Below are 20,254 nucleotides of genomic sequence, written 5' to 3'. Positions count from 1 at the left end.
GAAGCAAATTCATCTTCTTAAGGAAGAATGTAAAGTGAAAGATGATAGAGAGCAAAATCTACGTGCGGTAATTGTGACGTTTACTAATTCATCCAGGATAATGGATCGAATGGTAGATGATCAAAGACCATCAGGGAGTAGAACCGAACTTGGTTATAACTCCAGCTCTCATTCACATGTCATCTTAACACGACCAACAGATCCTTCTACTAGTGGAGGTTTAAACTCTGTTTTTGTTTAAGGACAAACCTAAAATCTTGAGCCAGTGATTAATGTTGAGAATGGAAAAGAACCACAATCAACGAGCCAATCTAATGATTCGGCTGAAACAAGAATTGTGGAACCTACGAAAGGAAGTTCCTTACACGGTAACCCGAGGAGTCGTCAGATACCTCAGTACAGACCTCGCATACAAAACCCTCATAGTTTTATTGCAAATGGTCAACCAAAAAGGAACAAACAATCAAGAGGGAAATTCCAAGGCAAAAAGAGGCAACACTATTCACAGAGGAAACGCAAGGGTAGACCTCAGGGTAGGCCGAGTCCTTACCCGAATAGTGCCAAGAACTTCAAAAGGTTCTCTAGGAAGCATAAGGGTGGAGACGGTAGACTGTATCCCAATGATGAGGACTGGTTCATGGACTATGAGCCTATGACAAGAGCAAAGTTTCTGCTCACACATAGACATAAGTAAACCTCATACACCAGGATAAACACAAATAAATAAACACCATCTCTTCAGAAGGTTTATTCACCCAAGTCTCCTCAGGCCTATTATGCTATTCCTTATGATTATCGTGTGTTTAATGGGTACCGTGGACCAATGATGAAGCTCACAAGTTCTAGGTATGCATGGATGCCCAAGCTTACCACTAACTCTCAAGGACCCAAGAAGGTATGGGTACCTAAAACTACCGGATCTTTGGATATAGGGAAATAGGACCATATGGTATGTAGATAGTGGATGCTCAAGACACATGACTGGTGACAAATCAGAATTGAGCAACTTTAAAGCGAAGAATGGTCCTAAGGTTATATTCGGTGGGAACTCAAGTGGGCGAACCATAGGCACTGGAGATATTACGAAGAATGGTCTGACTATTCAAGAAGTATCATATGTTGAGGGATTAAAATTCAACCTGTTAAGCACAAGCCAATTCTGCGACAAAGGATATAAAGTGGAATTCTCCAAAGATCTCTGTCAAGTCATTTCAGAAAAGAATCATGAAGTTATGCTAACTGCGAGACGGAGAAAGAACATGTATGTAGTCACATGGGAAATAGTGTGGCCGAACACTTGCTTAATTGCCAAAAGCAAAAGAGATCTAAGCTGGGAATGGCACCACAAACTTAACCATCTCAATTTCAAGGCCATCAACAAGCTTGCAAGAAAAGAGTTAGTCGAAGGATTACCCAATGTAACTTATGATAAGGACAAGGTTTGTGAAGCCTGTCAAAAGGGGAAACAAATCAAGTCTTCATTCAAAACAAAAATCCTCAATACCAATTCAAGACCCTTGAGTTTACTTCACATGGATCTATTCGGACCTGTTGATCCTATAAGCTTAAGTGGAAGAAAATACACTCTTGTGGTAGTAGATGACTACACAAGATATACATGGACATCCTACCTAAGGAAGAAGAATGAAACTGAAACGGTTTTACCTGACTTGCTCCGAAGACTTCAAACAGAAAAGGATTTAAACATTATTAAAATCTGATCTGGTCAAGGAACCGAATTTGTGAACAAGGTGATTCAGGATTTATGTGGACAATATGGGATTATACATCAACTATCTACAGCAACAACTCCCCAGCAAAACGGTGTTGCTGAAAGAAGGAACAGAACTCTTAAGGAAGCAACAAGATCTATGATTGCTTTCTCAGGTTTGCCTAAGCATTTTTGGGCCGAAGCAATCAACAAAGCTTGTTACACCCAAAACAGATCTCTCATTCACAAGATTCATGGAGTTACTCCTTATGAACTATGGAAAGGCAAGAAACCTGTTGTGAGATATTTCCATATCTTCGGAAGTAAATGCTTTATTCATAACAATTGAAAGACTCATCTTAAAGCTTTTGATGAACGTGCTGGTGAAGGATTATTTAAGGGTTACTTAGATAAGAGTAAAGCATTCCGAGTCCTAAACAAGCGAACCATGGTAATAGAAGAATCTATTCATGTGGTATTCGATGAGATATCTATAGATAATATGGTGAATTCTGAAAAGACACAAGTTGAGGAGAACACGAAAGATGGAAAAGTTAAGGAATTATCCAAAGACACAGATTCTGAAGGAGATGATTACTCAATCTTTCCAAATCATCTACCGAATACTTCTCCTTTTGTCGAAGTATTGCAAGATATAGTCACTGAACCAAATCAACCTGAACCACATGGTGAGGTCAATCATGAAGACTCTACAATAGATGAGGGAGCACCATCGACTACATTTCAACCAGACTTAAGGTGGCTGAGAAATCACCCTCAAGATCAAATTATTAGAGACATCCATGATGGGGTACGAACTCGTGCATCCATTCGGGAATGCATGATGGCATGCATCATATCTCAAATAGAACACAAAACTATAGACGAAGCATTGAATGACTCGGACTGGGTCATAGCCATGCAAGATGAACTACATCGATTCGAGAGAAACAATGTATGGGAGCTAGTTCCACGACCAACTCATCAAAATGTCATTGGAACGAAATGGGTCTTCAGAAACAAGATGAATGAGCAAGGAGTCATTGTTAGGAACAAAGCTCGACTGGTTGCAAAAGGTTATTGTCAAGAAGAAGGAATTGATTTTGACGAAACATTCGCTCCAGTGGCTAGACTTGAAGCAATTAGAATATTTCTAACTTATGCCGCATACAAGAATTTCAAATGGATGTCAAGAGTGCTTTTCTAAATGGACCCTTGGAAGAAGAAGTATATGTTGAGCAACCACCGGGTTTTATTTCAGAAATTGGAACAGACAAAGTCTACAAGCTCAACAAGGCTCTGTATGGTTTAAAACAAGTACCAAGGGCTTGGTATGATACTTTATCATGCTTTCTTATAAGTTGTGGGTTCACGAAGGGACAAGTGGACAAAACCCTATTCAAAATCAAGGATGGAGATCACATTTTATTGGTACAAATCTATGTGGACGATATCTTCTAAATGGACTCTTGGAAGAAGAAGTATATGTTGAGCAACCACCGGGTTTTATTTCAGAAGTTGGAACAGACAAAGTCTACAAGCTCAACAAGGCTCTGTATGGTTTAAAACAAGCACCAAGGGCTTGGTATGATACTTTATCATGCTTTCTTATAAGTTGTGGGTTCACGAAGGGACAAGTGGACAAAACCCTATTCAGAATCAAGGATGGAGATCACATTTTATTGGTACAAATCTATGTGGACGATATCATCTTTGGGAGTACTGATTCGGATCTCTGTGAGAAATTCTCTAAACTCATGCAAGGAAAATTTTGAGATGAGCATGATGGGAGAATTAAATTACTTTCTTGGCCTACAGGTTAAACAAAAACGTGAAGGCATTTTTATCAATCAAGCCAAATATACTAAGGACCTCATCAAAAAGTTTGGAATTGATGGGAAGTTCTCGGTCAAAATTCCTATGAACACGTCATTGAGAATGGATATTGACAATGAAGGAAAAGAGGTAGACCATACGAAGTATAGAGGGATTATTGGCTCATTGTTATATTTGACTGCAAGTAGACCGGATATATCCTTTGCAGTAGGCGTATGTGTCCGCTTTCAAGCTAATCCTAAGGAGAGTCATTTAAGTGCAGCTAAAAAGATACTAAGGTATCTCAAAGGAACTCAAAGTGTGGGACTTTGGTATCCAAAGAGTGCAGTCTTCGACCTTGTTGGCTATTCGGATACGGATTTTGCTGGTTGTAAAATTGATCGAAATAGTACATCACGGACATGCCAGTTCTTAGGGGGAAGGCTTGTCTCATGGTTCAGCAAAAAGCAAAATTCTTTTGCTACGAGCACTGCTGAAGCCGAATACATAGTTGCGGGAAGTTGTTGTGCGCAAATACTGTGGATGGTGCAACAACTAAAGGACTATGGAATCTCAGCTAGAGAAGTAAGCATTCTATGTGACAATACAAGTGCTATTGCCATTACTCAAAATCCTGTGCTTCACTCGAGGACTAAGCACATTGACATCAAATATCACTTTATTCGAGATCATGTCGAGAAAAAGGACATTAAGTTTGAATACGTGAATACTGAAGATCAACTTGCCGATATTCTCACCAAACCACTCGCCGAGGCAAGATTCTCTACATTACGCCATGAGCTCGGTATGATAGAAATGAACTAGCAAGCAAACAAGCGAATGCTTACGAAACTGAAGAGACGTTTCATTTATGGCGTGAAGCATTAAAAGCATACATAAAATTCAGAGATCACGGATTCACATTAAAGATAAGATCAAGCATTTTGGATGTTAGCACCTTGAATGGTCTTTTTAGATTCAAAACTAGCCAATTAAAATGGACCTAACCTCCCTATAAATAGATCACGACTAAGAAAGGAAGAAATACCCCTAACTTCTCCTCTTTGTGTCGTATTTTATTTTGTAGGTATGGATAAAGGCAAAGGCAAGAAGGCTAGCTCCGAAGACAAGCCAGCAAAAAAGAGGTTCTCATTTCGGCTGTTGCTGAAAGAGGGAGACAAAAAGCTCAACAAACTGAGGGCAGAAAAGGGTCAGCCCCTTGAAGGAGATACCTCTAACCTTCCCCTCTAGCTTTCGGACTCTGAATCAGATGACTATGTCTCCATTCAGCCAACCTTATCTGTCCCTGGTTTTCACTCAGCCAGACTGGCTCCACCCAACGAAGAACCCTACTGGCCTGACCAAGATCTTGTACCTCGACGCTCTCCACCACACTCCATCTCCACTGGAGGGAGGACAAATGAAATAGAGCAATGGTATGAGGAAAACCTTCCTGGAGCCTTCTCACCACCTCCCAGTCAAGACAACATTCCCAGGCGCTCTCAATCTCTTTCTGGTGATGAAGGATTGAATGACATCCAGCGCTGGTATCAACAGAATCAGGTTGGAGTACAACCTCCACCACAAGGGCGAAACCAACCTCGACCAGAGGACTTTGACGACGACTATCTTCGCTACCTCGAAGAGATGCTTGAACCCGAGGAGGTTCCTGATCAGTCCTCGGTTCAAGAAAACCAACCGGGATATGGCCATATGCCCCCCCTCTTGGGATCACGAGGTGAGGGAGTGGCGGCGCTTCCATGAAGACTTAGCCCTGAGTGCCAGACCTGTTCAGATCCCTCCGACTCCGGAGAGCAGTCAAGGTCAAAGCCTGTTGTCCACTACAAACAGCAAGAAGGCTAAGGCGAAGGGAAAGGGCAAGGCAAGGAAATAACTTTTGACTCCTCGAGGTGGAAGCAGGGTGTGGTTGGGTGGTGGAATCTGTTATGTTGAATGTATCTTTGATTCATGAAATAAAAAGTTCTCCCGTGATTCCTATTTCTTATCTTACACAAAGATAACACATCACGAAGCATGAAAAGGTTATCACATGTGATCTTTTAGCATCCTACACGAACCATTATACACGAGAACTAAGAGACAAATTGGCTGTTTACTGAACATCTTGACAAATACAAAGTTTCAAGGATATCAACCGAATCCTTATAAACCGAATGATAAAAGGACTCGGGGTAATAATCCGAATTCTTACCAACCGAAGTCTTACCAACCAAGAAAACCGAAGAGTTACTCTCAAGACTTGGTGGACAAGACACTAATCAGGATTCTCTCAATGGGTTACTGTTATCAACAGCAACAGACTGTTTATATTTTGCAAACTTGGGATCGTGAGGGAACACGTGTCATCATCTGATTTGCAGATAAATTTTGAGCATGCGCTTCACTATGCTTAAACTGACGAACCGTCAGAAGTGAAAGGACTTAAATGAAAAGATAGTGTAATGAGTATACTCTCTCTCCGCATTAATTGCCACAATCATAAAGTGGGAAGTGGTTTTTTAAGTACAAACAGGGAGATACGGTTTCTTACCATTTTTGCCCCTCTCTTTAAGGGCATTTAAGGGCTTTGTCGTATATACTTAAATATACCCCATTTTCGTCATGGTAACCCGACCCGCAATTCATTGCCATATATAAACCCCTTCCATCTTCCATTTCTCACTTCTACCTTCACAACTCATTACCATCTCTCCGAAAAACCCTAAAACCACTCTCCATAAATCGAAACCTCCTCCTTACACATAAGCTACAATGGCATCAAGTTCAAGCTCTACATCTAACACCTCCAGCTCATCATCCGATAATGCTCACGATAGTCATAAACCCGCTCCTAAACCAGCGCCCTCCTCACCGGCAAAGACTCAACCACCCAAGGAACAACCCTTTATACCTCCACGGACTATCTCTCGTCCATGTGAGGATCGAAATATCATCAACTTCTTTCTTCACCACCTTCCAGGACAGGATTCCAAGAATAGCATGGTCAAAGCAGGATCAATTCTTGACGGTGATAGTTTTCTCTCAAAAATGATTGATAAAGATTTTGGGAAGAAAGTGGTCCAGCGTCTCAAAGATAGCAACCTTTACAACTTTGCAACTTTCAAGCATAAAGCCTGGTATCCTCTTGATGTTGCTCAGTTTTATATAAACGCTACCCTTCGCACTGAGAATGGGACTGATGAGATACGGTCAGTGGTTCATGGAACCAATGTGACAATTACCCATGAAGATGCACGTCGAGTTTTTGATTTTCCCATTTATGGTGCAAACTATCATCTAGATTGTTCTAGAAAAGATTTCAGCCGGAAACGTATGTGGAAGAGAATGAACGGGTACTCATAGTCATCCGCAATGCCACCTTCTTTAAAGAAGAAAATGTTGAAGTTGGACTATGAGTTTGTCATCGACATACTCAACAGAGTCATTGAGAGTAAACAGTCCGGCACGGATGAAATTGCTGAAAAGAAAATGAAAATGTTTTGCGCTCTCTTGGATAATTACCCTGTTGATTGGTCAAGGGTCATATTTGATTTGCTAAGAGATAACATCAAAACTGGGATTGATGAGGAATCTGGGTGGATCATCAAGGTAGTAGGCTATGGCTTTATGATCAGCGCAATCTTAAAGGATAAGAAGGTCAAGCTCCGCACTGGAACTATGACTCACAGAACTCATTTTTACATGGGTTCAAATCCACCAAATTACAACAAGCGGAAGGCAGAGGAAATTGAAGCTGCCAAGGAGAAAGCAAGCAGAAAGATAGAATCTAAGCATCACAAAGCTACTGCTGAAAAGGAGAAAATTGAAGTCTCTAAGACTCCGGATTTGGACCCATCTGATAGTCCGGTAAAGAAGAAAAAGAAAGAGTCATCAAAAAGAAAAGTGTCAAAACATGCTGAATCCTCTCGCAGATCCGAGTCCTCATCTGACGAGGACGAGACAAAGGAAAGGAAAGTTGAATCGAAAAAGAGAAAGGCTAAGCAGATCAAAGGCCGAAGAAGAAAATCAAGAGAGATCAGAAAGAGGAAGTATCGAAAGAAAAGAAGGTAGAATCAACTGTTGTCTTACCAACAGTGGAGGAACATGGCCGAACTCTAAGAGACGAAAGAACAAGAGTTCTCCAACCTCCTTTAGACTTCAGCCGAGGAGATAGTGATGAGGATGATCAATTGCCTCTCACTAGATTTATGAAGCCAAAGTCTTCACCTTCTAAACCATCTGAATCAAAGGCAACAGTTCAGCCAAGACAATCTTCCGAACCCTTGGAGATTGAGCCTGTGGTCACTGAGGCTCCTATGACTGAAGAGCAAAATCTTGCCATCGTTGTGCATCAAGCTCCGAATGAATCAGATTCCGACTCTACATGGATAGAGGAAGACTTTGAGGGGGAAGACGTTGGCATTCCTTGACCAGCTTATCGTCCTATACTTGAGGCCATCCGAAGACAGGTTAGGGAAAGGTTACACCCTCAAATAGCCGAACTAATCCTTGCAGTTTATGATGCTCAGAACCGAGCCTTAATACATCGACCACATGCTTCTACTATTCGCATTGAGGAACTTCCTTCTGAAGATAATCAATCTCAAGTACCTGAGCTATCACAATTTGAGATAACTCGTCAAGTTAACGCTGATGCTATCTTGGCTCAACAGTTGGCTTATGAAGAATCATCTGTTGATCCTAATTATGACAAGGCACTCCTAAACATGCCTTCTCATGAAGCCATTCTGCGACGAGAACTTGCAAGAGTCTACAATTGGCAAGAATGGAGGATGTCAAGCATTCAAGTCGTTGCCAGAACCATAAGTGAAATGGCTGATGAGGAAGAATGGGCATTAGACTGGATGGGTACAAGGTCAGTATTTGATGCAACGAGACCAGAGGAAATTGAGCGTGTATTTGCTGAAAAACTTCAAGGGCGAACGACTCGGTTTGGAAAATCTGTGGACTTAAATGTTGGCTATCGAACACCTCGAGAACGCCAAATGCTCGAAGATATGAAGATTGCAAAAATTCACAATATTTCCCGAGCTCAGACTGAGATAAGAGATCTCCGACTAGATATAGGGCCGAGTTGTCGATCCGAAGGTGCAGAAGATGGTGAAGAATCAGATCTGAATTCCGATGATAAGTGTCGAGATGATTCAGATAAGAGGGATGATGGTGATGACGATGACAATGATGATCCTTCTGGAAACATCATCCCTCCTCCTTCAGAAGTTACACAGAAGAATGACTCTGATAAGCCATCAAATTCTTCAAGCTCTCATAATTCGGGTGACAAAAATGATGGTAGAGAAGCGACTACTGATCAACCATTGAATGAAGAAGATGACAGTCCGAAGACTGATCACACTGAAATTGTTCCTGATAATAGTCAAGGAACTAAGGAACATCCAATTTCCACCGAATCATTGGAGCATACAGTCATGTTAAGTCAGAGTTTAGCCCGAGATGATAACATGGAAGCATCTCGTGGTGCAGATCACGACGACTTAATCTTAATTGATGAGGACATGATCACCTCTTCTCTAAATCTGATACCCGTTGAAGTAAAGATGCATCCTGACTACACTGCCGATGGAAATCTGGAAGCATCTAGCAGTGCCAGTCACAAGGATTCGCCTTTATCAATCAAACAATCCGAAGAGCAACCAATTGTTTCACCTGGTCATCATGAACTCGCCTTGATCCAAGGTGAAAATCTTGAAGCACCTTCCAAAGGAAGTCATGAGGATCCGGATGCTGTTTCTAAGAGCTCGGACTCATTAGAGGTAATTGTCAATACCTCTTCTGCTTTCACTTCTCTGCTGCATGCTATACAGGATATGGCAGAGACTCAGGACACTAACTTCAAATCGCTGAATGAGTCTATTGCCAAGATGAAGAAATATCTAAGGAAGCAAAAGAAGAAGATTTCTAAGTTGAACACTAATGCCCGACTCACAGCTCTTGAACAGAAGATTGATGGTGCTGTTTTCTCAAAACTTGGTTTCTCTTGTATCATTAAAAGATTCGTTGGCCGAGATCAAGAAAGTGCAACATGATCTGGTCACGAAGCATGCTTTTATCAAGGAACGCCTGGATCTCTCATGCATCAAACTTGAGTATGTAACAGGGAACCAAAATCAAATGGGCACCTATATCTCAGAGTTTGAGTGGACTCTTAAGCAGCTGCAAGTTTGTGTTAATAGGTTGAGCAACAAAATTGACACCCTTATTGATGTCAATGATGCCAACAAGGGGGAAAAGAAGAAGGGAACCCCCCCGAGCACTTGCAAAGGTAAAGAAATTGTCATCCGAGGAGATGATGATCCGGGAAATGATGATCAAACAAGAGAAAGAGAAGATTTCTTAAATCCCAAGAAGACTCCATCTCCCTCTCCATCACCAAAGAGAACACAAGACAAACCCTCTGGTGATCCAAGTGCTAAAAGGCAAAAGAAACAGAAAACCCGAGGATGTGATGGAAAGTTGATTGACTATGTTCCATATGATGAGGGAAGTGGAAAATACTATCAAGACTGCAACATTCCACCATTCTGGAATGACAAATCTGTCAAGGACAGAATGGAATACTTGAAGAATCAGAATGAAAGAATTTATGATCAGAAGCAGAGAGATGAAGAGATATTCAGATTACAGCAAGAAAAACAAAAGAGATTTGAGAAAGTAGTGAAAGAACTCGAAGAAGCAAACAAAATAAAGATCACTGCTGATGACCGCGCCAAGATGAATGGAATCATCCAAATTATGACTGCAACTGGACAAAATTTTCTATCTGGGATGAATGCTCCTGAGCTTATCAAATGGTGGAAATGGCAAGTCATAAAAGGAGAAAATCTTGGTGAAGTAACACAAAACTACGTAATGCTTAAAATCAACGAGCGTTACGCATACAAGATTGAAGGGCTCGATGTTGTTGAAGCAAGAAAGGAAATCAACGACATGATTCAACTCAAAGAAGCTGAGAATTTGAAGAAGCTGAATGAGAAGAAGACTGGTCAAGAGGAGAAAATATGATTTTCAGTCCTCGCTTTAATTTTCTTTGTCATACTTTGTAATGTCTGCTTCTTTTGATTGAATAAAAGAAAAGTTTTTGGGCTCATGTGTGTGAGTGTTCTACCTAGAACCTTTACTCCTCGAATATGTTTTGTTAATCTCCAACTATTCGGCTACATTAATAAAAATCCTTTTATGGATAAAAGAAGCCGAACGGTGTGAGTATAAGGTGTTGGCATCATCAAAAAGGGGGAAATTGTTAGGAACCCCGGAACATTGATTTTGATGATACCAAAGACCCGAGGAGACCCCCCCATTTTATTTTGTCTTTTATAGTTTAAAGAATCGGATCCATGTCTCAGTCTTAGTAGTTAGACGAGTCATTACTCTCGAAGAGTGACTTGTTGTCATTACAAAAACAAGTCTTCGAGTAAAAGATTCAAGACCGAAGAGTTGAAGATTGAATAACCGAAGACTGAAGACTTAGGCTGAAAAATGGAAGGGTCGAACTCTTGAAACCGAACAATCAAATGGTGATTGATTCGAGGAGATTGATGAGAATGATAAAGTTAATCATTCTCACGAGTAACCAAGGCCAAGACATTCTCTGAAAGTTGTCTTATCTATAGCCTTGAGGTCGGGTATAACCTGAATGTCAAAATGGATCCTAGGCAACGATCCCAATGAGCATTTAATGATTGTCACCTTTTTGTGAGACAAAAGACAAATTGTCCTTGCATAAAAGTGAAAAAATGGCTAGAAAAGTACTAACATTCTGAAAAGGTCGACCTTTACCCATTGGATATTACACACTGGACAATAGGTTTGAAAATTTCAGGTTCCCTCCAACGGATCTGAAAATTCCCACCTATAAATAGCCTTGTCCCATCACACTTGAACAAGGTTGTAAAAAAAGTGAAAACTCATTAGCAAGCAATATCACTTCCAGTGTGTCAAAAATATTCAAAGCTCAAAGTTTTATCTAGATTGAAGAGGAGATCTTGTGAAGCTCTAGTGTTGAAATCAAGAAGTTCAAGCACAAGAATCTCAAGTTGGGGAAACATTCTCAACCATTTTCAACCATCTCTACCTGTGAAGTAGAAAGAGGTGGAGTAAACTTTGAAGGAGTTGAAAAACCTAATCAAACGTGGCTGCCGGGCTTGGTGATCAAGGGAGCACGTTGTAAAGGAGACTTGTACTATTAAGGAGAAAATAGTGCAAACCTTCACGAGTTGTGAAGAAGAGTGGAGTAGGCTTTGTTAACAGCCGAACCACTATAAAAATCTCTCTCTCTCTCTCTCCTTTATTATTTTTACGTACTGCATTGCATGCCATTCTCAAACCTAAATTTTTCATAGATAAATTCCTTGTGCAAAGTAAACTTAAAATCTGCTATAACCTTTTATCCGCTGCGTTATTATCTTTGATCTCGAGAAAAGTTATAAAAAAAAATCCCTGTGAGTCTATTCAAACCCCCCCCCCCTTCTAGACTCACACCTCTACCACCGGGACCTACACATACAGAGCACAGTTTTGTGCCTACCAATGCACATTCTTGTGGCTATATCAAATGAAATTTCATAGAACTAACATTTTTTTCATAATAACTTGTAGTGCGTGATTTTTACTCGTATAGTGCACATTTTTATGCCTAATAGTGCAAATATTTCAACCTAACAGTGCACATAGTTCATCCTTAGAGTTCACGGTATTAACCATGTTTTAGGTTAATTTTATGCTTATAGTGCACATTTTTGTGTCATACAGAGCACAATTTTGTGCCTACCAGTGCAAATTCTTACGACTATATCAAATAAAATTGTATAGAACTCACATTTTTTTCATAATAACTTGTAGTGCATGATTTTTACTCGGGTAGTGCATATTTTTATGCCTAATAGTGTTTGTTTCGACCTAACAGTGCAGATAGTTCATCCTTAGAGTTCAGGGTATTAACCATGTTTTAGGTTAGTTTTATGCTAGCTTATAGTGCACATTTTTGTGCCAAACAGAGCACATTTTTGTGCCTACCAATGCACATTCTTATGGCTATTCAAATGAAATTGCATAGAACACATTATTTTTCATAATAACTTATAGTGCATGATTTTTACTCGTATAGTGCACATTTTTATGCCTAATAATGCAAATATTTCTACCTAACAGTAAAATAGTCAATCATCATTTTAAAATGTTGTAATTCATACTGTTTGGCCTTACAAAATATGAAAATGGTCAATCCTCTTCACTGTTAATTCCTTTCTAAGTGGACAATTCCTACTGTCATGTTGGTTGTCATTTTCTAAGTAAACATCACACGTATGACATTTTCTTAAACCTTTCTTTGATGCATCCATTGCTAACTCTTTTTTACCTTTCATACGCTTACCACAGACCTTGTTTTCTGTTTTCCTTGGTGGTGAATAGAGATCTCAGAAGGATTAGATGACTCACAATAAGACTCTATGACTGACTTCATTCTTCTTATGAGTAGTGGATAAATCAGCTTGTTCTATCATCAATAGCAATTTTTGCCTTTTAATCACTTGTGCAAATTCATTCAATTTATCCATTTCTGCTTCTTCTACTAGACCAATACAACACTTCATATCACCCCACAATTGTGCCAACAACACCTTCCTCTCATCCATTCCTAGAACTTGATAAAATCTGAGACCATCAATATGGAAGATAGGCTTTAAGGATGCATCCTTAGTCCATCGGTTCAACACATATTTCAAAGGGATTCTCTCAAAGTTCAAATTCTTAAAAACCACAAAAGTGTGGTTACACAACAATCCAATTCTTTCAAACATCTTGCAACTACAAACATATTTCTTTTCAGTTACATTGTGCTCAACAGTAAACTTTCTATCACTGTCATCTTTGATCTCATAATACAGTATGCCACCATCTTCTCGAACACTCAAAACTCGACAGTTAAAACATGTTGTGCATATTTCCTTCTGAATATCATAGAAAATAGAAAGTGTGTATACAGTTGAAGCATGTTTTTCAATGGGCAAAGGTGACCGGATAATTTAAATGGACTATATTCTAAATTTCTAATCCATGGTACCGGATAAACAATTGTAGTTAATACATGGGCCTATTTGACCGTTTTGTTTTTTTTTTCTTTCTTTCTTTTCACTTAAAGGACTCAATCAATTGCACTATTCTACAACATATTTTCCTTTTCTAAATTATCGGTAAATTATACCGTGCACCACGTACGTAAACGACGTCGTTTTGAGCATTGTAAACTAACCGTCCCTTTTTTTGGAAATCACGTTTCCCGTTTCGGCCGGTCTGTGTATTTATGTTAATATTCTGTGTATTCTAGGTAATCATTCTGTGTAATCTAGGCAATCATTTTATGTATTCTAGGCAACCGTTCTGTGTATTCATATTAGTAACACATGTTGTGATGTGTTTGTGTATTCGAATGTTTAGGAGGATGAGTTCTGTGTATTTTGTGTCAATATTCTGTGTATTCATGTTATTAACACAGGTTGTGATGTGTTTGTGCATTCGAATGTTAGGAGGATGGGTTCTGTGTATTTTGTGTCAATATTCTGTGTATTCTGAGCAAACATTCTGTATATTCTAGGCAAACGTTCTGTGTATTGTAGATAATGATTATGTGTATTATAGATAATGAATTCCCTGGAGTCATACGTGTCCGCGTCCACTAACATCGAAACGACGCCGTTTTGGACCAGGGTGCACATTGCTAGTGCACCGTGGTCCACGATATAACGATTGTAAATTATCTGATCAAGTGTCAAAAAAAAACAAGTGGGAAAGTTATTTGTAAAAAACAAGTGGGAAAGGTACTGGACATTTTTTTTGAAATAGTGATAGTAGTTGGAAAACATAGGAGTGAAGGAGCAACTAACCCTTATCCAAATTAAAAGGACCGAAGCAAAAATCCCAACTCACTCACAGTCAGAGATAGAGTCGTAAGCTAGCTCAGCCTCTCCTCTCCATGGCTTTCTCTGCTTCCTTCTCTTCATTCACATCACCATTCCCACGCACTATTAGGAAGAGATGTTCATTTCCTCTTAGCAGCAGCAGCATATGCTTCATCGTCAAAGCTGAGGAATCTTCCCAACCACCTCAGACTCCTAAAAAGGTTGCTGCTTCTGCTGCAGAGACAAAACCCGAAGCAGCAGCCTCCTCTGATGCCCCTCCTCCTCCTCCTCCTAAGCCTAAAAAACCTGTTTATTCCAGTCAGTTTATTTGCCCACCCTTCTCTAATTTAATTTAATTTCATTCCTTCCCATTTCCTCTAGCTTTAAACTTCTATTGAGAAATGAATCTGGTTTCTTAATTTGTTTCTTGGCATGCAGTGAAGAAAGGGCAGATTGTGAGAGTGGATAAAGAGAAGTATCTCAACAGTATCAATGTAAGTTAGTTGATCATCCTATAGATCAGATTGAGATTCATGCAATGGTCCATTTTGGACCGACACATCATATCATTGCCAATGCTAACATATCAGTGGGCTGTGAATAATGTGATTGATATAATTCCAGTATCTGTCTGTTGGGCATCCACCTTACTACAAAGGCCTGGAATACATATATGAAGATCGCGGCGAGGTTCGTAACTCATACCCCACTCTAGACCACATGTTTCTCTTCCTTGGATTGCTCTCCTTTCATCTCTTCATTTTGCTGTAATATTCTTGGTGTTAGGTGCTGGACATTCGGATATTCGAGACAGGGGAATATGCACTTGTGAGTACATGATATCTGTTATGTATAGTACACAGCTCAACAATAAAATAGAATTCATAGGATTTTTCCAAGGTATGGAGGGTATACTTGATTGTACAACAACAACAACAACAAAAAGACTTCCCCAGAATGAATTCATTCATATATTCAAGTTTAAAATAGTCTATGACATTTCAATTCAAAATCATCTCATGGGTACAATGTTGCTGCAGATTGGATGGGTTGGAATACCAACTGCACCAGCGTGGCTTCCAACAGAGATTCTCATTAAGGTGAGCATGATTATTAGGATTCACATCAAGGTTCCTGCGAAATTGCTTGCAAACACTGCTTAAGAAATTTTTGTTTAGAGACATGCTTTTGTTACAATTGATCATCAAAATGCTTTAGTATATGCACATTGATATAAAAAATAATAATAATACTCCGGAATAAAATTAACTACAAAAAGACAAGTATTTCAAGTTAAGAATACATTGAACACTTGCCATTTTCCAGTCGGACAAGCTCAACTATGAGAGGATTTGATCGAGATTCCAAAAGGCAAAGCTAGCTGCATCAAGTTATTATTCACAAAATCTTCAAGATTGAGGACACTTTATTATATCCATACCCAGGCTAGATGAGTCAAAAGAAGCATTTTATGTATTGAGTAAAAAGCAAGGGATGAATGTATTGGATGAAAAATGAAAACAATCAAATCCCTTTTCTTTCGAGGGGATTTGAAACAGAAAACTAGTGTAATTTCCAAAGAAGACCTGAACATTTGATCTTCAAGATTACTCTCCTCATTTAATCTATGCTGTTCAATACACCAGTCAATATGGTCTCAATGAATAGAAAGAAAATTATATGCATTCTCGTGAACAATAGCAACTAAGCAAGATTGACAATTTGAAGTTCAAAGGAAATGCAATTGAAGAATTTGTATTCATGGACAATGTTTAAACCCGAATCCGACTGGAATAAATATTGGAAGAGGGAAAGACATATCATCTGTACGACTGTACATAACATGATAACAAATATTTTTCCTCCACTGAGACTCGAACCCAACCCCTTCCATATGTGAGTGCAATCGGGTGCCACTAGACCACAAGGTCTTGGCAACATGATAACAAATATAAAATAAAATAAATGTGTATAAATTGACCTATTGTTACAGTAAAAAATCTTGGCTTCCAAGTTGCAACAATGGTTTAGCAGTCTACAGGAAAGAATGAAGGGTACAAGGATACCCTATACCATATGCATTTGCATTCCATGCGAGGTACTGTATGCTGTATGAGCTGCCTGTGTATTTGCATAAAGTACTTCCTTTGTTCTGTAAAAGGACAACAAATTTGGTACTGGAAACAGAATTGGGTGGATAAAGAACCAAATTGACACCGTGTTCATCTTAAGGGTTGAGGCTTATCATGTCGGGACACAGATGAGAAGAGTATAAACGGCGGGCTAAACTACAAGATAGTATAACTCATAACCACCTTCTAGCACGTTTATTAGCGTTCATAAGTTCCACAAGTGATGGAAGTGGCTCAGGTACTGGTGCATTCATAGAGCGATAAAACTTTCTCAAGCTTGCACTAAAGCTCTTTGAGGATCCATTAGAAGTAGCAGAAACAGTTCTTTGGTGCTCATTTACTGTATCTATCAAGCTGCACTCTTCAAATTTATTTAACTCAATCCTTGAATCTACTGAAATATGATTTGTGTCAACATTTGAACCTCTGTTTTCCTCCAAGTGACTCTTGTCCTCCTTTGCAACATTCTCTAAGGATCCATTAGGTGTACTGGAACCATTTCTTTGATGCTTCATTATTATGTTTGGAGCATTAGATTCTTTCACTTTATCTAACTCTATCTTCTTTCCTACTGATATATGGTTTGTATAAGCAACCTTTGAACCTTTGAAGCCCTCCAAGTCACTCTTGCCATCCTCCTTAGTAACATGCTTCTGAAATACATTTCTTTCTGTCTTACCAGAATTGATATGTCCTTTATTGACTTCAAAAGTGAAAGCTGAATCTACAATCCCCTGTCTTGCTCTACCAAATAATGTAACAGGTAGCCTTTTCATTGGAGGAGAAACATGCAACTGTCTCCTTGGTGATACTGCAGGTTGGGTAAAGAGATCAATATTACTCTTAGAAGTAGTCTGAACCTGAAAACTTGGGACATCAGATGCAACAGAAGCTTCTTCTAGTTCAGTGCCTTGGGATGCACTCATGTCAATCTCCAGAAGTTTCCAAAAAGGATCATCCATAGCATGTTTACGGTTAAAGCAATGCTTCTTCACATAATCCAGTTCCATAGCCCTGCAACTAGGTGTTGTTGACACAACCCATCTGGGTGTAAGAAGTTGCAGAGCCCAGTCCAATTCTTCCCTGGAAGAGTGAATTGAATAACAAACATGCCAGACTCCAGACAAATCTCTCACGGCTTGATCAAATCTTTCCTTTTTTCGTGTTTCCATTTCAGAACACCCTTCATCATATGCATACCACTGTGATGAAGCACGGATGATAAGAGGCTCATGCTGGAAATTAGCCCGAGCTTCTGCAATCTTGGCTTCTGCTCTATCATACAGTCCAGGGAATCCACCAAACAATTGGAAACGAGAACGCGGATCTTGAGAGAGAATTTCAGGAACCAAAAGTTCCAGAGCCTGGGAACATTCTGGATTTTTCTCTTTATCAACGTATATCTTACAACCAAATGCTCTGGAGACATTAACAAAGATCTCCTCTTGGCCAAGAAGATCACAGGTCAAATACACTGTTGGGGCATCAGGGTACTTCCATATACAATTGATGACCTGTTTCATAGTCCATACGTAAGTAATTAACAAGGCATAACATGAGCTTGAAACGAATGCAACAAGGATATAAAGTACAGAGTAATTGGCCCATCATGACGCTATACAAGGAAAGAGCAAAAAGTTGGTGAGCAATGGAAAACTGACAATCAGTAGAGAATGGCACAGTTCTGCCAGGCTTAGGCTATCTTCACCCATGCAATATTCTCTCACTCTCAAAAAGTTAGAGTTCAGAGAGAATTTTGCCAATATAACTACATTTAAAAAATAAACTAATTTTGTATTTGAAACATAAGGGCTAAGGCCATTGCCAAATGTAAGTCAGATCCTAAGTAAAGGCAGGGGTTAGATCTGCAGAGTGCTTGGCCTTGTTTTACCATCTTTTTAGTACAGGTGAGGATATTTCCTTGATTAAAAACTTGTTTTCAGTAACATCTGCAATTTTCAGTTTGGAAATTGAACCATGTAAATGGTGTACAATGTATTATACTATTATTATTGCACAAAGTGTGCCAATCATTATGGTTTCAGAAGATTGAAACTGCAACATAAAATAAGACAAAACAAGTACAAATCATGAGATCTAGATAAAGTTGAAACAACAAAATACTCCAGGCATAATGACACCATGAAATCTTTAAAATTGTTAGCACACATTGACCTTCAACAGAACACTTAACAAGTATACCTGTTGGATCGCTGACTGCCTTGTGGGCATCCTCAATGGAAACTTACCAAAAGTGCAGTCCAGGAAAACACAATCAAGTGGACACCTAGACTCTCTTCCTCTCTTGCCTACATACTTCTCTGGTAACCTTTGCAAACACTCAGTTGTAAGTCTGCAATCCCCAGTATGCAATATGTTACCAAAATTTCCTTCAAATAAGAACATAAGAGCTCCTGAAAATTCAAAATAAATAAATAAAATAAAATAAAAAATTGTGTCATAAAGTAGTCACCGGTCCACTTCATATTAATTACACACCAAAAAATCAGAAGTCTAACCAAGCAAATAGGAACATAATAGCTAAAGTAAAACAGTGTATGAAAGTTTTAAACAATCAGCTCCAGCTCCCTGAAATATATCAGGAGAGGAGTTACGAGTTTAAACACATTCAAGAATCAATCAAGATATAAAACTAAAGGGTCCGGTTATTTGCAGGATAGGATACCCTTACCAGGACAATGATTGGCATCAAAGGCAGTGACAGTGAATCTGCCATCGGGATCCTCGATGTCAAAACTCTGCCCCACCTCAATATTCACAAAGACTGACCTATCAAGCTATCGAGTCAAGAATAATACAATTAGAAAATACAGAAGTAAGAACAGTACTCAGCAAAAGAGAAGAAAAAAACGGAATTGGAGACCTGAGGGTAATGTTGAAGAACGAGAGACTTGGTGAGAAGGGTGCAGTAGATTGGATAAGAGGCGTAAGTGCAGATCGCTTGAGTGTGGTCTTTGTGGGCGTGCGTGAGGAAGTGGTTCCGCTTTCGGCTTGAATTTGGCGACCATGTGTCCACCGAGAACGGCAGTCCTTTCAGCATTTCGATCGTCATCTCTCCCTATCTCTCAGGTTGTTTCTGAATCGAGGAGAGAGAGCGTGCAAGAAAGTAGGATAAATTGAGAAGGAGAGAGATTTGATTATTTGAGAATTGAGAGGGAACATGGTTGAAAATGGAGGTAGGAGGGTGGGAAAATTCCCAAACACGATTCCAAACTTTTTTTTTTTTTTTTTTTTTTTTTACCTTTTTTCCTTTTTGGATAAGGGTCAAATAGGCCGTATACTCAAACCAGCAATTAGAACTTCAATCTATAAAAACCTCGAATTAAACCCTTCAACTTATTAGATTAGTGCAATTCAATCAATTTGCCTGTAATCTTTAGGTCAATGATGACATAAGCAACCCGAATTTTTTTCTTTTTAAAAAGAAAACCTAAATTTACCTACGTGTATGCCAACAAACAAATACATTTTTATTTGTTAAAACCAAAAAAAATAACTAAAATAATAAATATAAAATACTACTCTGCACAAAACCCCAAATTCCCAAATCCCAAATGAATTCCCACATCCTCTGTGCGTACCTATTCTCCATTGACGATTGACGACACCATTTTCGACTCCAACTCAAACAATTTTGT

At 39.2% G+C, this 20,254-nt stretch overlaps 2 protein-coding genes across 2 annotated transcripts; one reads left to right on the top strand and one right to left on the bottom strand.

Moving 5' to 3' along the window:
* The first annotated feature begins 14,449 nt into the window (after positions 1–14,449).
* On the top strand, positions 14,450–16,113 carry LOC116013808 (NAD(P)H-quinone oxidoreductase subunit O, chloroplastic). Its single transcript, XM_031253738.1, has 6 exons — positions 14,450–14,781; positions 14,902–14,957; positions 15,088–15,153; positions 15,250–15,291; positions 15,504–15,563; positions 15,790–16,113. Exons 1-6 carry the CDS (start codon positions 14,538–14,540, stop codon positions 15,817–15,819), a joined length of 498 nt encoding a protein of 165 aa, XP_031109598.1. The 5' UTR covers positions 14,450–14,537; the 3' UTR covers positions 15,820–16,113.
* Positions 16,114–16,191: 78 nt separating this feature from the next.
* LOC116013807 (protein artemis) lies at positions 16,192–19,827 on the bottom strand. Its single transcript, XM_031253737.1, has 4 exons — positions 19,480–19,827; positions 19,288–19,393; positions 18,798–19,009; positions 16,192–18,109 (listed from the first exon to the last, which is right to left on the bottom strand). Exons 1-4 carry the CDS (start codon positions 19,666–19,668, stop codon positions 16,769–16,771), a joined length of 1,848 nt encoding a protein of 615 aa, XP_031109597.1. The 5' UTR covers positions 19,669–19,827; the 3' UTR covers positions 16,192–16,768.
* Between the last annotated feature and the right edge of the window lie 427 nt (positions 19,828–20,254).

The sequence above is a fragment of the Ipomoea triloba genome, chromosome 3 (genome assembly GCF_003576645.1).
Source record: "Ipomoea triloba cultivar NCNSP0323 chromosome 3, ASM357664v1".
Taxonomy (NCBI): Eukaryota; Viridiplantae; Streptophyta; class Magnoliopsida; order Solanales; family Convolvulaceae; genus Ipomoea; species Ipomoea triloba.
The sequence above is the reverse complement of the archived record's forward strand: the minus strand, read 5'-3'. Positions and strand labels throughout refer to the sequence as shown.

Bases quoted from the DNA above. Each gene is read 5' to 3' on its own strand.
- LOC116013808 (XM_031253738.1), top strand. From the start codon at position 14,538: ATGGCTTTCTCTGCTTCCTTCTCTTCATTCACATCACCATTCCCACGC. The intron at 15,154-15,249 runs GTTCGTAACTCA...TCTTGGTGTTAG, and splicing joins TATATGAAGATCGCGGCGAG to GTGCTGGACATTCGGATATT. The intron at 15,564-15,789 runs GTGAGCATGATT...GCCATTTTCCAG, and splicing joins CAACAGAGATTCTCATTAAG to TCGGACAAGCTCAACTATGA.
- LOC116013807 (XM_031253737.1), bottom strand. From the start codon at position 19,668: ATGACGATCGAAATGCTGAAAGGACTGCCGTTCTCGGTGGACACATGG. The intron at 19,394-19,479 runs GTCTCCAATTCC...TTGACTCGATAG, and splicing joins TTCTTCAACATTACCCTCAG to CTTGATAGGTCAGTCTTTGT. The intron at 18,110-18,797 runs GTATACTTGTTA...ACTATGAAACAG, and splicing joins GGCAGTCAGCGATCCAACAG to GTCATCAATTGTATATGGAA.